This window comes from Anabrus simplex, chromosome 2 (genome assembly GCF_040414725.1).
Source record: "Anabrus simplex isolate iqAnaSimp1 chromosome 2, ASM4041472v1, whole genome shotgun sequence".
NCBI classification, from domain to species: domain Eukaryota; kingdom Metazoa; phylum Arthropoda; class Insecta; order Orthoptera; family Tettigoniidae; genus Anabrus; species Anabrus simplex.
Genome location: NC_090266.1, coordinates 871235269 through 871250682, shown reverse-complemented (window position 1 = coordinate 871250682; position 15414 = coordinate 871235269). Strand labels below are relative to the sequence as shown.

Below are 15414 nucleotides of genomic sequence, written 5' to 3'. Positions count from 1 at the left end.
GCAATATCAAAAGGTTTCACAAAACCTATCTATATGTGATATTAGACAGCAACTCTCACTCTACATGATTTTGATGCTAACGTACACACATATATATATGAAGGGTACACGGGGGGAAAAAAAGGAGAATGTCAGTGTAAAACAAAAAATGAATCAACACTACCCAGATATACTTAATGGTCAGGAGAATAGTTTAAGACAATGTACAACCAAGTAAAGGGAATTGTCTTGCAAATATAACAAGTTTAAGAAGTTTAGATCGCTAAGCGATATGGGTGTGCAAGAATGAAACCAGCGGCTATCATTACAGAAATGTGCATGGAAGAAAGGGCGAAAATTGAATCACATTTGTAGGTGAATGCATTTTCTGTTGCTACTGTTTGTAGCAATAAAAGCGACTTGAATATGTATCCAATTGTTGTAACATTTTTTAGGCCTGAACTCAATGAAATTCAGAGTCGTCAATTCTCTGACCCTAATTTAGAAGGGGATGCTACTGGAGCTAACTTTGCCAATCTTTTGCTCTCAGCTTTTTGGGAATTCCGCATTCCATTAAAAACTGCCTAGCTCTTGGTGCTGATAATGATCCAGTAATGGTAGGATTAAAGAATGGTGTGGCAGGATGTTTGAAGTGGGAACATAGTAACATAATCATCATAGGCTGCTCTTGTCACCTAATTAATCTTGCTGCAGAGAAGGGTGCAGCATGCTTGCCCGTAAATGTAGATGAAAGTATAATTGATATATAAGTATAATTGATATATTTTATTTTCTGGAAAAGAGTGCAAAGAGGAAAGAAAAATTCAGAGAATTTCAGACTTTACACAACACAGAGATTGTGATGTTTGGGACATCACTGCATGTTTTTAATTATTGAACTATATATTTAATTGATAAGATGTATATATTTAATCACTGATAGGTCATGTTTAAATTAATATGTATATATATAGGGTTTTTATCATCCATTTCAATCATTATTTCATTTCTTTGTATCGCGGCTATAATGTATTCTGAACGAACAAATTATTGGGTAAAGTATTTCAACATCATGCATATTTATAACTTGCAGTAAATTTTCCAATAGCCGTTGTGAGGTGACCAGAGTCAGCAGGCTAATTCCAGCCCAATTCCAGGAAAAGTACGTCATCTAGATTACGAGAGACCTACCCTCTCCACCTCGTGAAGAGACAGTTGATACATTATTAACACCCACTTTTCAAACTCTGCTTGGGGACGCTTTATTTCAGCGGGAAAGTTCAGCCTATGTGAATGAACGTAATGAAGCAACGTGATGGATGCACAGCTATACATCGGAGAAGGGATGAGACCTCGAATCTTACTGGACCATGTGATAGGGCTGATGGAAGGAGACTTTTGAACCAATATATACCACCGACAAGGGCTGGAGAGGACACTCACATTCAGATTCACATTCAGATTCACATTCAGATTTAGATTCTGATTCTGATTCTCACGCTTGGAAGATACTCTTACTACGATTCTACGTCTACTCATCGGAGAAGATTTTAACTTAGTTCACTTCGCATCTGAGTATATTCTATTCAAAAGTTACTCTCATTGGGACTTGTTATCTCAATGACGAGAGGTAGTCAACGGGAGACCGGTTCTGACTGGTATAGGGGAGGAGAGCTTTTATTATGAATTTAGCTACGCTACTGTTCCGTAATACGGAAGAATACGAATGTATTCTCTCCATGAACATAACCCATGGTGGTTTTGCACTTAAAATTAGGACTCATTACGACTTTATGTAAGGAGTACAATAGGAAGTGTTAAAGACAGGAAATGTGGATGTAGGACTGGAATCCAACAACAGATGAGGCAGCCTGTACGAGAGATCCACCCATCTTCAGCTTCAAGACAACAGAGTCTACATTTGGTGAGCTTATGGCATAAGTTACTGCAAGTCTTCGCGCAACAGTTCATTTTTAAAATTAATTTCATTCAATTTTTATTTTGCTTACGTAAGTTCAGATGTCGTTAAAACGCCGTTACGTCACGTTTTTCATCTTAATAAATAGCTATTTTAATTTGTATTTTATGAAATGATTTTTAATGATCCTTAAATTCCAAGTTAGTGTACTTCATGATTTGTGTTCCGTTCACCTCACCCCTGGGAGTTTTTTGAGTCTCATTACGTATTATTATTATTATTATTAATTATCTACTTTTGTTTTCAAGCCATAAGCTTGAAGACTGGCGCCCTTAGCATACTGTTTATGGAGAAACAATGATATATCATTTATTTATTTTAATATTAAAGTGACCCGTCACGTTATAATTTTGTCATTCATCTGTGGGCCAAGTGGGTACGTCACAAGATCAGGAAAATTCTGAACTATGTGCCTACTCGATGGTTATCGCTAAGAAGGTGTTTAGATAGGATTTTGCTGCAGTGGGACCATTTGATTACTTTATTCAGGAGTGAAATTGTGAGTAAGGATTGTCAGATGGGAACTTTGAAGACTTACAAAATTCTAAAGCACAGTTTAAGTGCAGATGTGTCTTGTTTGTCTGAAAAGGTGAAGGGTTGTCATAACATTTCACCACACTCCTCACTTAAAAGGAAAACCCAGTCATCAGTTTCACTTAAAAGAAGAAGAAAAAACTACTGATGACACTAAGAGCATGCATTGTCACGTGAAGAACAACTGTTCATGTTCCTTTCATCAAATTTACACAAATCTGTTTGCCTTTTTCTCTCAATTTTTATGGATATCTTTGAGAATCCAAACGTAGCTCTTCAGTCAAGTATGCTGCACATCCACTTATTGAGGTCAGTTTTGGAGGAACTATTGAGGAATGTGATGGCAAGGTTTGTGAAACCACACGTTATTAAAAGCTCTTCCTCTCTCCTTGATATAGATTATCATACTCCAGCAAATCAAAAGGATGATTGTGATCTGATGATAGGGAACTTTGTGTTTGTTTTAGTGAACACTTTAAGTCTGAAGAAAAATGCATATTCTTTAAGTCTGTTAGAAAGTGTTTCTCTTCATCATGTGACTACATGGTACACAAATTTCCGTTCAAAGATGAAATTTTAATTAATGCAGGAGTTGCAAATATTTCTGCTGTAAGTAAGGCATCATTTTCTAGTCTTAGATTTTTTCATTAACAAGTTTTCGAGCATTCTGACTAGTGAAACAGAACATTTAGATAAAGAAACTGATATTCTGCACTCCCAGTTCGGTAACTTTCAGCTCGAAGAAAGAGACCTGGCAAAAGGAAGAACTGATGTTCAATGGGCATTGGTAGGTCAGATGAAATCAGCTGATGGTGAACTTACACATGACAGACTCTCTAAGGTGGTGCTTGCTATTTTATCAATTCTACATAGCACTCCAGAATGGGAAAGGATTTTTGGCAGAGTACAAAGACAAAAACACAGTTCAAATCCTTGCTGTCTGAACAAGCTTTGGAAAAAATTTAACCTTGAAATCAGTTCAGCAAGGCAAGTACTTTGAGCAAAATTTTAGTTCCGAGTTTCTGAAGAGGGTTAAGTCAGCTACGGGTGTGTTGAACAACAATTAGTCATAATGTGATCACCATATTGAAGGATAAGTCACATGTTACTACAGTTCAGGCATGTCCAGTGTTTAGTAGTCGCATATAAATGATGAAAAATATATATATATAGGCCAAATAGAATTGTTAATGTATTGAATTATAATGAATTAGTATATATACTGCCATCTGTGATGTGTCGTAATACGTTGCGATTCGCTGCCAAATTTCTCCTGATTTTTTACTTTTGAAATTAAATTTTAGGTGCCTTCCCTTAAACTACCATTTCATCCAGGCTGAATAAAATTATTTATGAAGGGTACCCAGAAATAACTGGAATAACATTGCCGTGAGTGAAGTTTGTGTAGTACACATTTCTGCTGCTAGGCATGTATAGCGCAACTCATTGCCAGTTCAGTGCCGCCTGTGTTGTCAACCTGGCTTGTTCTGTTCATTTGCAGTGATTGGTTTTGTTAGTGCTGTTTTGTTATTGTTTAGTTTTTTATTTTGGCAAGTTTAAGTGAACAACATGCAAACCTTTTATTGGGAAGTTTTAGGAAGATTGTGCAACAGTGTTCGTCAAAAAAAGATTTAAAAAAATAAAATAAAAATAAAAAGAGATCCTATTTGTGGCAGACAGGAGACTGGTTTGAGCACCACGACAACACACCTGCACGTACAGCCATCTCTGTTGGACAGTTTTTAGCTAAAAATGGCATGGTTCCGCTGCCCCTCGCCTGACCTGCCTCCATGCAACTTTTTCTTATTTCCACGCATGAAAAGTGGCATGAAAGGACACCGATTTGACAGCAATGAAGAGGTCAAGAAAAAATGAGGGAGGAGCTGTCAGCCATTTCTAAAGATGACTACAAAAAATATTTCGAACAGTGGAAGCACCGGTGGGACAAATGTATTAGTGAAGGGGATAAAGTTGTTTTGTAAAAAATTTGAAAATATATAGCTTTTAAAAAATAATTATGTTTCTTTTTTTGGGGGGGGATACCCCTTCGTATAGCCTAGATGGTAGTTTCTTATTCCCCGACTCTACATTTTGATTTTCATGCAGTTCTGTTTACCCATTTTCTCATGGCTCAGCGTTGACATGGACTTAGCAACAAAAATACAAATTCATGAATATCTCTGTTATCATAGCCTGTACAGAAAAAAATGTATAAAATATAAATGATCAGAAATTTAATTCTATATGACTTTAGTTATGTGGTATTTATCTATAGGACCACTGATAACATAAACATTTGAGAGTTAAATTTCATACCCTCCCCTAAACTACAATTTCACTCAGTGTGAATAATATGATTTATAGTCTAGATTGTAGTGGCTCATTCCCCAACTTAGCATACCAATTTTCATTAAATTCTCTTCAACCATTTTCTCGTGATGCGCGTACGTATGTACATACAGACAGAGATGACAGAAAATTAATAAGTGCATTTCCTTGTGGCTGTGGATACCTGATACAGAAAAAAATATTGTTTTTAAATCCCAAGCATTGTACAGACAAAACTCTTTGTGTATATATTTCGCACGTTGGTATTACATTAACATCCGGGCCAGTACTAATCACATTTTCCTAACTAAACACAATTATCATTAGCTTGCAAGAAGAGCTTCTTTCACACTACCCTTGTAATCGTATATTTATTTATTTATTTATTTATTTATTTATTTATTTATCATAAGTCTGTACAGAGTTCTCCATTTTCACAGACACTATACATGGGTGTACATAAATGCATGAATGAGGTTTTTTTTTTAATTATGATTCCATGACCGAGTAATATTGTCATGCATGCATGAATAAATGAATAAACACTTCTCTCCCAGTCACGGATAGCCACCAACTGAGGAGAGAGCATTCGGTTGGCAGGATAAATGCATGGATGGGATTATGTATGACTACTGCCCGGTCGTGTTATCCACCCCTGGTGAGAAAAAGGAGCCACCTTCCCAAGGATAACACGTCCGGCCCTTTCCCTTGAGGCCCAAACGGAAGACCCCACCTGATCTAATAGCCGTCAAACACTAATTTCTCACCATTCCCTAATTTCTGCGAGGCACACGTAAACGGAAATCCCGCACCCCATGTGCCCCCCTCCCTATTCTTCTTTCTCTGTTGCATTTAGATCACTCTACATATTCGATTGGGATAGGCCCGTCCTATCCCGTCCTACTTCGGTTATAGCCTTACATAAGTGTATGAATTAATGAATGAATTAATTAATTGGCTATGATTCCCTATCTAAAATAGTGCCCTTTGCACAGGCGGATCACCATTCCACATGCAAGGGCCATGCCTACGATTGTAATCGTATATCTCGACTAGATCAGGATATGGTAATGCATCGCAGCACAATATCAGGATGTTAATTTTTGGATGAAGTATTTTTCCATATTCTTCAATCCAATGTCTGTTTTATTTGAGAATTTAGATTTATCTAATGTTTTCTGTATCTACATTCCAGAGATGCTTCTTGGGAATTGGAGCCAGGGGCCTTTCAAGATCTGTTGGTTCGCTACAATCGCTGTGATGCTCAGAGGTGCCTCTGCTCGAGAGGAAGGGAATATCACTGTGAAATGACGTATGTATCCTTCATACTCTATTTTAAGCCTGATAAGTCTGTAAAATACTCTGTGTTGATCGATGAAGTTGTGCCTTATACACACGTACATATCCCAACACTGTCAGCGAAAGAAGCCCATCAACTAAATTCTTATCTGGTTATTTCTCTATCAAAGTTACTTTGTTGTATTTTCTCTTATGTTTTAATATCTCAGCTGTGGTCATTCTCTGGGTCAACAATCTTCTTGTTGCAACTTAAACACTTCCTTTCTCTTCACTTATTCTTAATCTGTGCCTGTACCATGTCAATCTCTGTATGTTTGATTTTCCTGAAGTCAGCAACATGTAGCAAACTTTTGGCCAAGTCTACATTTTTGTTGCTTATTCTGTCTTGTCTAGTTTTGCTGATTATACTTCTCACAAATCTTATTTCATCTGCTGCGATCCTACTAGTTTTCTCTCTTTTTTTCCCCCTTATGGTTCATGTGTCACCTATAATTCAACCTAAGTATGCAGTACGTTTGGTAGATGATTTACAGTATTTACATTTCAGCGACTCTTTTCTGTTCCATATAAGTTCTCATACACCTCTGGAAAAATTTGCTGTAGCTTGGTTTTAGTTGGTCATTTTGTTATCAATGTAACCTTTTGCTGATATATTACTTCCTAAATACTTAATCTGTTATTTTTAGTTATTCTCCTTTTATTTTAGTTGGGCCTGTGGAGAACCACTACACTTTTTTCTTTACTAACCATGATACCATATTTCCTTGCTGTCTTCGTCCAATAATTGATCTTTTCTTGTACTTCCTTGGAGTCACCCCATATACATATTGGCAGCAAAAATCATAACTTCCATTTTATCACTACTAACAACAAAACTTACTCGAATCTCAATAAGAAGACAGCCCTCCACCTTCCCTTAGAACAGTTTCTGTTCCATAGCTGCTTATTATTCCTATAAGTGGATATTCTGTCCTTTCCATTCTGTCAATGCATATTCCAAAGTTCCTCGACACAAACCTAACTATTCATCTGATCAGAGAGTCGAATATCGTCCAAAGTCCTTGTTAGTAGTAGGTGTTTTAATATTATGACTGTTAGGTTCTTCAGTCTGTTGAAATTTATGAATACATAAAATTTAGAAAATACCTGAAAAGGAAAACTTAATAACAGATTACAGTAAAACCTCGTTAATTCAGAGTCGTTGGGATGCTAAAATCGGACTTCCAATTATGTGATTTTGAATTAACCACCGCCAACTCGAAATTCAGAAATGCCTACCCTTGCTGCATCACAAAATATTCTAAGATCCTTTAATGCATGCAATCACCTTGATTCACAGTTAAACCTTTCTAATTCCATGGAAAGTTATATTTCCGAAATGTATCCAACGAGGTGCATTTATTCAAATAATGCTCTTGGATAATGCCATACACTGTCAAACGTAACTTCACACCAAAACGAAACACGGTTCAAAGACAGAGTAATCTACTATATACGCACAACGCAATACAAACACAGGGGAGCCAACAAGATGTCCAATTGGAAACATATGACACCAAAAAACAAATTTTTAAAGCCCAGACACATATTTAACACAAATATCAAGATTAATAGATAACTTTGTACAGTACCGGAAATGTTCGCAAATGTTTAATGGTCCAGTAGGGTATTTTATCACACATTAGGCTTAATGCCTTTAAAGAAAGAATGTGTGAGAGGTTGCTTAGTCTTTTTTTTTATATAAACACTAGCTACAAACTGCTCCATGTGGGCCATAGTCTTAATTGTAGCGTCATCAGCATCACTTGCACTTACCAGGGAATCCAACGCGACAAGAGCGGCAAGTACATCATTTTTCGACAGAATACTTGCCGCCTGAGCCGTATCTTCGTCGTGTTCAACCTCGGCTGCTGCTGCCGCTCCCTTTGGTGTCACGTGATCACAGCTGATAATCACGGTGGGATCCCACTCTTCTGAAGTAGTCTCCGCATTGTCTATGGCGAGGTATTCGGTGAAAGTTATTCCAACATCGGACATTTGCCGTAACTCCTCCCATTCATCTTCATTGTCTCCTTCTTCTAATTCATTTAACCCTTTCCCGCCCGCATTTTCACTCCGCTTATCCCCAGGTTTCAACCTATTATATAGCAAAAACTGAAAGAGACCCTATTGTTTCAGAAAAAGTTAAATACAGTAAAAACTATTGATCACAATGAATTCAAATTTTCAATAACATCAGAAAATATACCATCACATCGATTTCTCTGTTTATTGAGTCATAATGTGTGTCCCCCCCACTCCTCCTCGTGATACTCAACACAGAGACAGTCTGCATTTGTCACATTCCCATGTTGTCTGAATCCCTCAAAACCAATAATCACGTGATTTTGGAAGTGGGATGATACCCATGTATATAAGATTTTATTTCATCTGGGCAAGGGTCTTCCCAATCTGTTTTTATCTTATCGGAATGCGACTGTTTGAAGGCTGCATTGTTATATGCGCAATAGGCTATGTCACTAAATAGTTTTTCTCCTCCTAACATACGTAAAAAACAATCTCTTTCCCCTAATACTCTTTCCGAATTATGCGCAGGTTCAACATCATCCATTTAATCATTCGGAGTAACGAAACGTAATATTTGTGTTACCTGAATTGCCGTGGCATCGCCATCAGGTCCGATTTACCGATATTCGTTTTCATTCATATCACTGTTATCACTAAAATTATCTTCGTTGATACATTATTCACTCATTAAAAATTCACACGCACCCCTACTCAAGGATTCTGTGTCACTTTTTTCGCCCATATACAGCTCAGTTTCAATATACGCGATATTCAATCCCGCCATGTTTATGAACGAAACAGCTGACCCGCGCTCGCGGAAGTTCAAGACCGTTGCCTAGGCAACGTCAAGACAGATTATCTCTCTTCCTTTATTCCCTAAGACTTGTAGATTGCACTGCATGTTCATAAATGCCTTATAAACACTTCACTGATGAGAGAAATAAAAAAACTATTGCACAGATCGCAGACGAATGCAGATAATGCAGACGGGCGCTTTCGGGCGTTAAGGCCCGGAAGGCTAAATGAACAGTCGGGCGCTAAGGGCCGGAAAGGGTTAATGAACCAAAACCACACTTGACGAGGCATTCTTCATTGTCGATGAAGGAATTAGCGTCCCAAGCAACTGTCGCACTCCGCATTGCATCCATCACATTCCACTTACGTACTTCTCTTGCCGGAATATTTCTAGTGGCTTCACAGAGAAAGTAACGCACTAGTTGCTTTCTGTAGGCACGTTTCAGAGATGAAATTATACCTTGATCTAGGGGCTGCAAGTAGCTCGTAGTGTTGGCCGGCAGAAAAAAAAAAGACGTACATGTTTTAAATCATCATCATTTTACAGTTGCAGTTTCCCGGGTACTGTTCGACAGCCTCTTCCATTCTGTCTTATTGAGATATATTCTGTTGTTAATGACGTCCTCCAGTGTCCTTCCCCGATCTGCAATGTCCATCCAGTGTGTTCTTGGTCTTCCCACCATCTGTTTCCTTGCCACATGTATCTCCAAGTTAACAGATGCTGTCCTTGTTGGCTCCATCCTCATTTCATGCCCAAACCACCTCAGCCTGGACATGCTGACCCGATCTAACAATGATGTCGTCTCAATCTCGGCTTCCTTCCTAACCACATCATTCCTTAAATTGTCCAGTTTGGTTTTTTCGAATTGTGGACGTAACGAACTTCATCTTGGATACCTGCAACCTTGATGAGTTCTTCTTATTGAGGGTACAGGTTTCAATACCATAGGTTAAGATTGGTATGAAGTACTGATTGAACATCACCAGCTTTGATTTTATTGGTACTTTGGGATCCCAGAAGAGTGTTCGTACTTGCTGGTAAAAGTGAGAGCTCTTATGCACTCTATTTGCCACCTCCTTTGTGGCTAGTGTATCTCGAGATATTACACTGCCGAGGTATGTAAAGCTTTCCAACCTTTCTAGTGGGTGGTTTCCTAGCATGATGTTTGCTGGTCGTCCCTCTCTGTTTATTGCTATCACTACTATTTTGAGTGCGCTTATCTTGAGATTGAACTCCTGGAACTTAACATTCGATTCATGGAGTATCGACTGTACTTGTTCCTCAGTTTCTCCCCAGATCATAACATCATCAGCGAAGGCCATTGTATTTAGTTCACCAGAGGTTTTCTTGATGTTCTTCGTTATGTCATCCATGATGGTGATAAACAATAATGGGGATAGTGCACTGCCTTGCTGGACTCCACTTTCGGTCTTGAACCAGGATGAATGTCCATCACCTAATCACACACAGCTGGTACAGTTCTCGTGCAGCATCTGAACTTTCCTCACCAGTCCCTCTGGCACATTCCTTTTTCTCAGGCAATCTCATATCTTCTCTCGTGCAATGCTGACATATGCCTTCTCATTGTCGAGGAAAACCATAAACAGATCTTTGCCTTTTTCCTAATATTTTTCCATTAACGTACGGACACTGAAGATTAGGTCTGTTGTGGACCTGTTATGCCTGAAGCCATACTGTTCCTCTTCAAACTGTGGCTCTAAGATGACTCGCAATCTGCTCTCGTAAGATTTTCTCAAGATACTTAAGCCCTGGAGAAAGGAGTGTTATTCCCCGGTAGTTGGAGCATTTTCGGCGATTTCCTTTCTTAAACAGGGGGATAATGACACCCTTGCTCCAATCAGTGGGTATCTTGCCATCTTTCCAAACTGCATTGAGCACTCTATGTAGCCAATGTAAACCCTGGATTCCTTCTGCTTTAATCAAGTCCGTGCTGACTTCATCGATTCCTGGGGATTTCCCTTGTGGCATCTTCTTAAGGGCTGCTTCTGTTTCTGCCCATGTAATGGGAGGTTCCTCTGTGCAGATTTTAACAGCTGGTTCTTTTGCTCTCTGATCTGCTTCTGTCCTGTTCAATAGGTGATCAAAATGATTCCTCAGAACCTCTCTGATGTCACTATTCTACTTCTTTCTTTATCTGTAATGACATGGTCAATTACCATCCTGCTCTTTCCATCCCAGCTGTAACGGGTAATCTTGTGACTGACCCTTTTGTTGAACCAAGGGTTTTTTACTACCAAACATGTTTTAAAATGAAATTATATTTGTGCACAGTACACTGATCCAACAACAGAAGTATTTTTCTGTTCTGGCATGCCATTTTGTGCTCAAGGCATACCAGCCACTCCTCAAAAATTCTGCCTGTCATCCAGGAATTTTTAGATGCCTTGTATTTGCACAGGAAGTGCCTGATGGCCTTAAAACATCATGGGTACACGAACTTGCCTATGACGAGGGGAGGAAATCTCTCACTTCCGTCCGAATCACAACACAGGAGGACTGTGACCCTATCCTTGTAAGATCTCTCGCCATGGCACTTCTCTCCTAGTACTGCTGTAGGATTTTACCTCAAATGCTGAGGGTAAAATTCCTGGATTACAGACACTTCTCTTTAAAAAATTTATGGCCACAAACAAATCATAATGTACATGTATTGTATATCATTTTAAAGCATAGAAATAGCACTAAATGTTGATGCAAGAAACAAAAAAGATAAAATTAATAATAATGGGTAATACTGAGAAAAATATATAAACAAGTTTGAACAATCACAAAAAAAATTTAAATCCTGGCCTAAAAGTGGCTGAAATCATTTGTTGATATGACTGAAAGTATTATTTATATAATTTGTGCACTATTAGCTTATGATGGAGATCCATAACATTAATTTTAAGCCATTAGTTCCCTTTTGAAAGAAAATAAGTTTTACCTCAACATTTTCAGGAATACCAGCATGGTGGACTAATGTCTTCACACCCTCCTCTTTTTGGTGTTGTGATCCAAGTCCTTGTAGCAGTTCACACATACACCATCACATCACATCCAAAGCAGCCATAGTAGGACCTTTTCACTTTTTTTTTTTTCCAGGAGAATTGCATACAACACACCTGCATTGACGATTACTGGAAAGTTTCTCTATAGTGTGAGAGATGCTGCAGGAAGCTGGCAAGTTTTGAACTTCCTCAGCACCACAGAGATGCTCCACAATGTTCACAAAAAAGTCATACCTTGATATTAGTTTATCTTCATCTGTATTCTGTGTATGTAGAATATAGCCTAGGCCTTGAGAATGGACATGCCGACAATATGAAAAAAATGTTTGTACTCGTTCCTATGGCTAGCTCGTTCAGCTGACACGTGATCAATTTTCTGATCAGACACATCAATACCCCTCGTCCCCTTCGTATACTGTCACTACAACTGGCATAACAATTTCCCTCCCCTTTGAAGATTTACGTTTCACCTTGTGATTTATAGCTGCACATGCAGTAGAGAGAACTGGTAACGTTTTCTGAGATTTTTTCTCTCCCCACGCAGTGAACAGCATTGGGCCACTTTTATATACAGTTTGTTCAGGCTCTAACTTTAAAGAGTTTGTTCCTGGAGGAAGATTTTTTCTATTATTGCGAACAGTACCAGTGAAAACAGTGTTCTTTTCCCAAAGGGCTAATGCCAGGTCAACAGAAGTATACCAGTTGTCCACAACAATATGGTACCCCGTCCCAAATATACTTCCAATACCATTCAGTAAACTGGAAACTACATCAAACCCCAATCCTTTACCACTTGGTGTAGAACCCCCAGACCTTGCAGGTGAATAAACACTGAATGGCATTGTATATTGGGAACCTGGTTCACACACCTTGAAATGTTTAATTCCCCACTGGTGGTGTTGCTTATTTGGCAGACACTGAATCGGATCGGTTCTGTTTTTAGTACAATAGAGTCTCGATTATCTGTCCTAAACAGACCTGGAGTATGTCGGATCACCGAAAATGTCAGATGATACAGAATAACTTTGAAAATGAACTAAAACAAACAGGAAGGCTATACTGTATTAATATGTTTTATGGCATTCTATTTATTGACTTATCGATTCAATTGTACAGTAGATGCAGTATTGAACAAAACATTCCAAATGTCTTACGAAAAGAAACTTGTCATTAATTTCTGCTTGCCTGCTGATTCACGTTTTCATGCTGCGAAATCTTGCCATCGACGATAATCCTTCACTGTGAGTCATCGTTTTCTCCTTTTGTTCTGCAATGCGTTGTTCTTCTTCTTCATCATCCTCATTTTCGTTAGCATTCACAAAACCAATAATATTAGGGTCAGTTAGTTCAAACAGCTCATCTTGTGCACACCACTTACATCTTGAGTCGTAGCATCCTCACGGCCAGGAATGCAGTTCAGTAAGGGAACAATGTTGTCCATGTCTTCTTGTCCCACCTCCTCTCGGTGTTCAACCTCACTCAACAATATGTTCCAAGACTTTCTAATGTCGTGTTTTCAACTTCTTCCCATGACTGCGCTATTCCAGTATTCCACGTCTTTCATGTTGATTCGTTTTAACTTTTCTATCATGTCGTTGCCATTGTCCATTTTCTCTATCAGATCTGAAAGGAGTTTCTGCCGATATTTCCTCTTCAGTGTTTCCAGCACACCTTGTTCCATTGGTGGCAGCATAATGACGTCACGTTAGGAGGGAGTAACATGACTTTGATATCGCCACTTCAAAGTTGCTCTTCATTTGGGTGTGATGGAGCGTAATGTAGTAGAAGAGCTTTTCTAGGGAGGTTGTTTGAAGCTAGAAATTTTTCTACATCTGGAATAAACTGTGTAAAGAAAGTCTTTTAAGATGTCAGCAGACATCCAGGCAGCCTTCTGATTCGTGTAATGGACTGGAAGAGCACTAACAGAAATGTTTTTATATGACCTAGACTTCTTTGCTTTACCGATCATAAGCAATTTTGCTTTTAAGTTCCCAGTAATATTACTACAGACAGGAATAGTAACTCTTGTCTTACTACACTTGTAGCCAGGTACAGATGTCTTGGCTTGGGCTGCGAGAGTTTTGACAGCAGCATCTTGAAATTCAGCCCAGTCTCATTACAATTAAAAATCTGATCCCTGATTAATCCTTCAGCCAGAATTATTTCTTGAAATTCCCTTTTAAATTTCACGACCTCATCGGATTTATCTGACAGTTTTTCTCCACAAATATTAAGCTGCCTAATGCTGTACCGTTTTTCCCACCGATCAAGCCACCCAGCACTGGCAGTAAAATTATGGTAATTCATAGCTGGTTGCATATATTCCGGAAAAAATAGGGGCAGCTGTACCACCCGATATAGCGTATACGTGCAACCTTCTTCTGCTGTGAAGGAGTTGGAAAATCCAGAATTTTTTTCTTTTGGCTAGGTAAGTGTATTTAACTCTCTAAATGATTAAATATGATAAAAATAAATAGCATTTGGATTATGGTGGTTAATTTGATTACCGGACGAGTTGGCCGTGCGATTAGGGGCGCGCAGCTGTGAGCTTGTATCTGGGAGATAGCGAGTTCGAACCCCGCTGTCGTTGGCCCTGAAGATGGTTTTCTGTGGTTTCCAGTTTTTACACCAGGTAAATGCTGGGTCTGTATCTTAATTAAGGCCACAGCCACTTCCTTCACACTCCTAGCCCTTCCCTAACCCATCGTCGCCATAAGACCTATCTCTGTCGGTGCAACGTAAAAGCAACTAGCAGGAAAAAAAAAAAAATGTTGAGATTTAGTGGCTTTAAATGTTGAATTTGGTGACCTTTGGCTAACACTACAGTATAACGCCGATTTTGCATGACCTCAAACTAGCGTAAACACACATTTGACGGAAGATATTTCTGGTCCTCGAAATGTGATGCAATTTTATATTCGATTTAACGTAATTCGCAATAGGGCAAAACCCGCATTTAGTGTTAAGGAAATGTTAAAATTCTCAAATATTTATTTCTATTTCTTCTGGTTATGGGACATTAGGAACCTATGAAAAAGACGTCATAAGCTCTCTAAGGATGATTCAAGGGAGAACAGGAATTTACAGCACGGGCGCTTAGGGCTAAAGTGAGATGTCACACTCAGATACACATCCGACCGCGGCAGCTGTCTTATAGCTCACTGAGTGACATCTACTGATGCATACTGGTCGAAAATGTCATAAATTCTCTGACTTAGGCCCGGTTTCATCAACACATGTTAAATATATACTTACAAGTAGTTAGTTAATACGGAGTTAAAAATTTAACATCTTGTTAGGTTTCTTGTGTTTCATCAAACTTTTCTTGTGAAATGTTAACTAATCGACTGTTAACTCGCCCAATATTGCGAACTGGTGTGAATCAAGGAGGCAGTGGTACGAACATGCTGTTTTACAGCGCG

At 38.7% G+C, this 15414-nt stretch overlaps 1 protein-coding gene across 1 annotated transcript in view; it reads left to right on the top strand.

The window, feature by feature from the left end:
- Nucleotides 1-15414, top strand: part of LOC136863153 (G2/M phase-specific E3 ubiquitin-protein ligase) — a 381529-nt gene that overhangs the window by 326803 nt on the left and 39312 nt on the right. The window contains exon 8 of the mRNA XM_067139496.2: nt 6015-6131. Within this exon, the coding sequence (XP_066995597.2) occupies nt 6015-6131 (117 nt within the window). The remainder of the gene's footprint in view (nt 1-6014; nt 6132-15414) is intronic.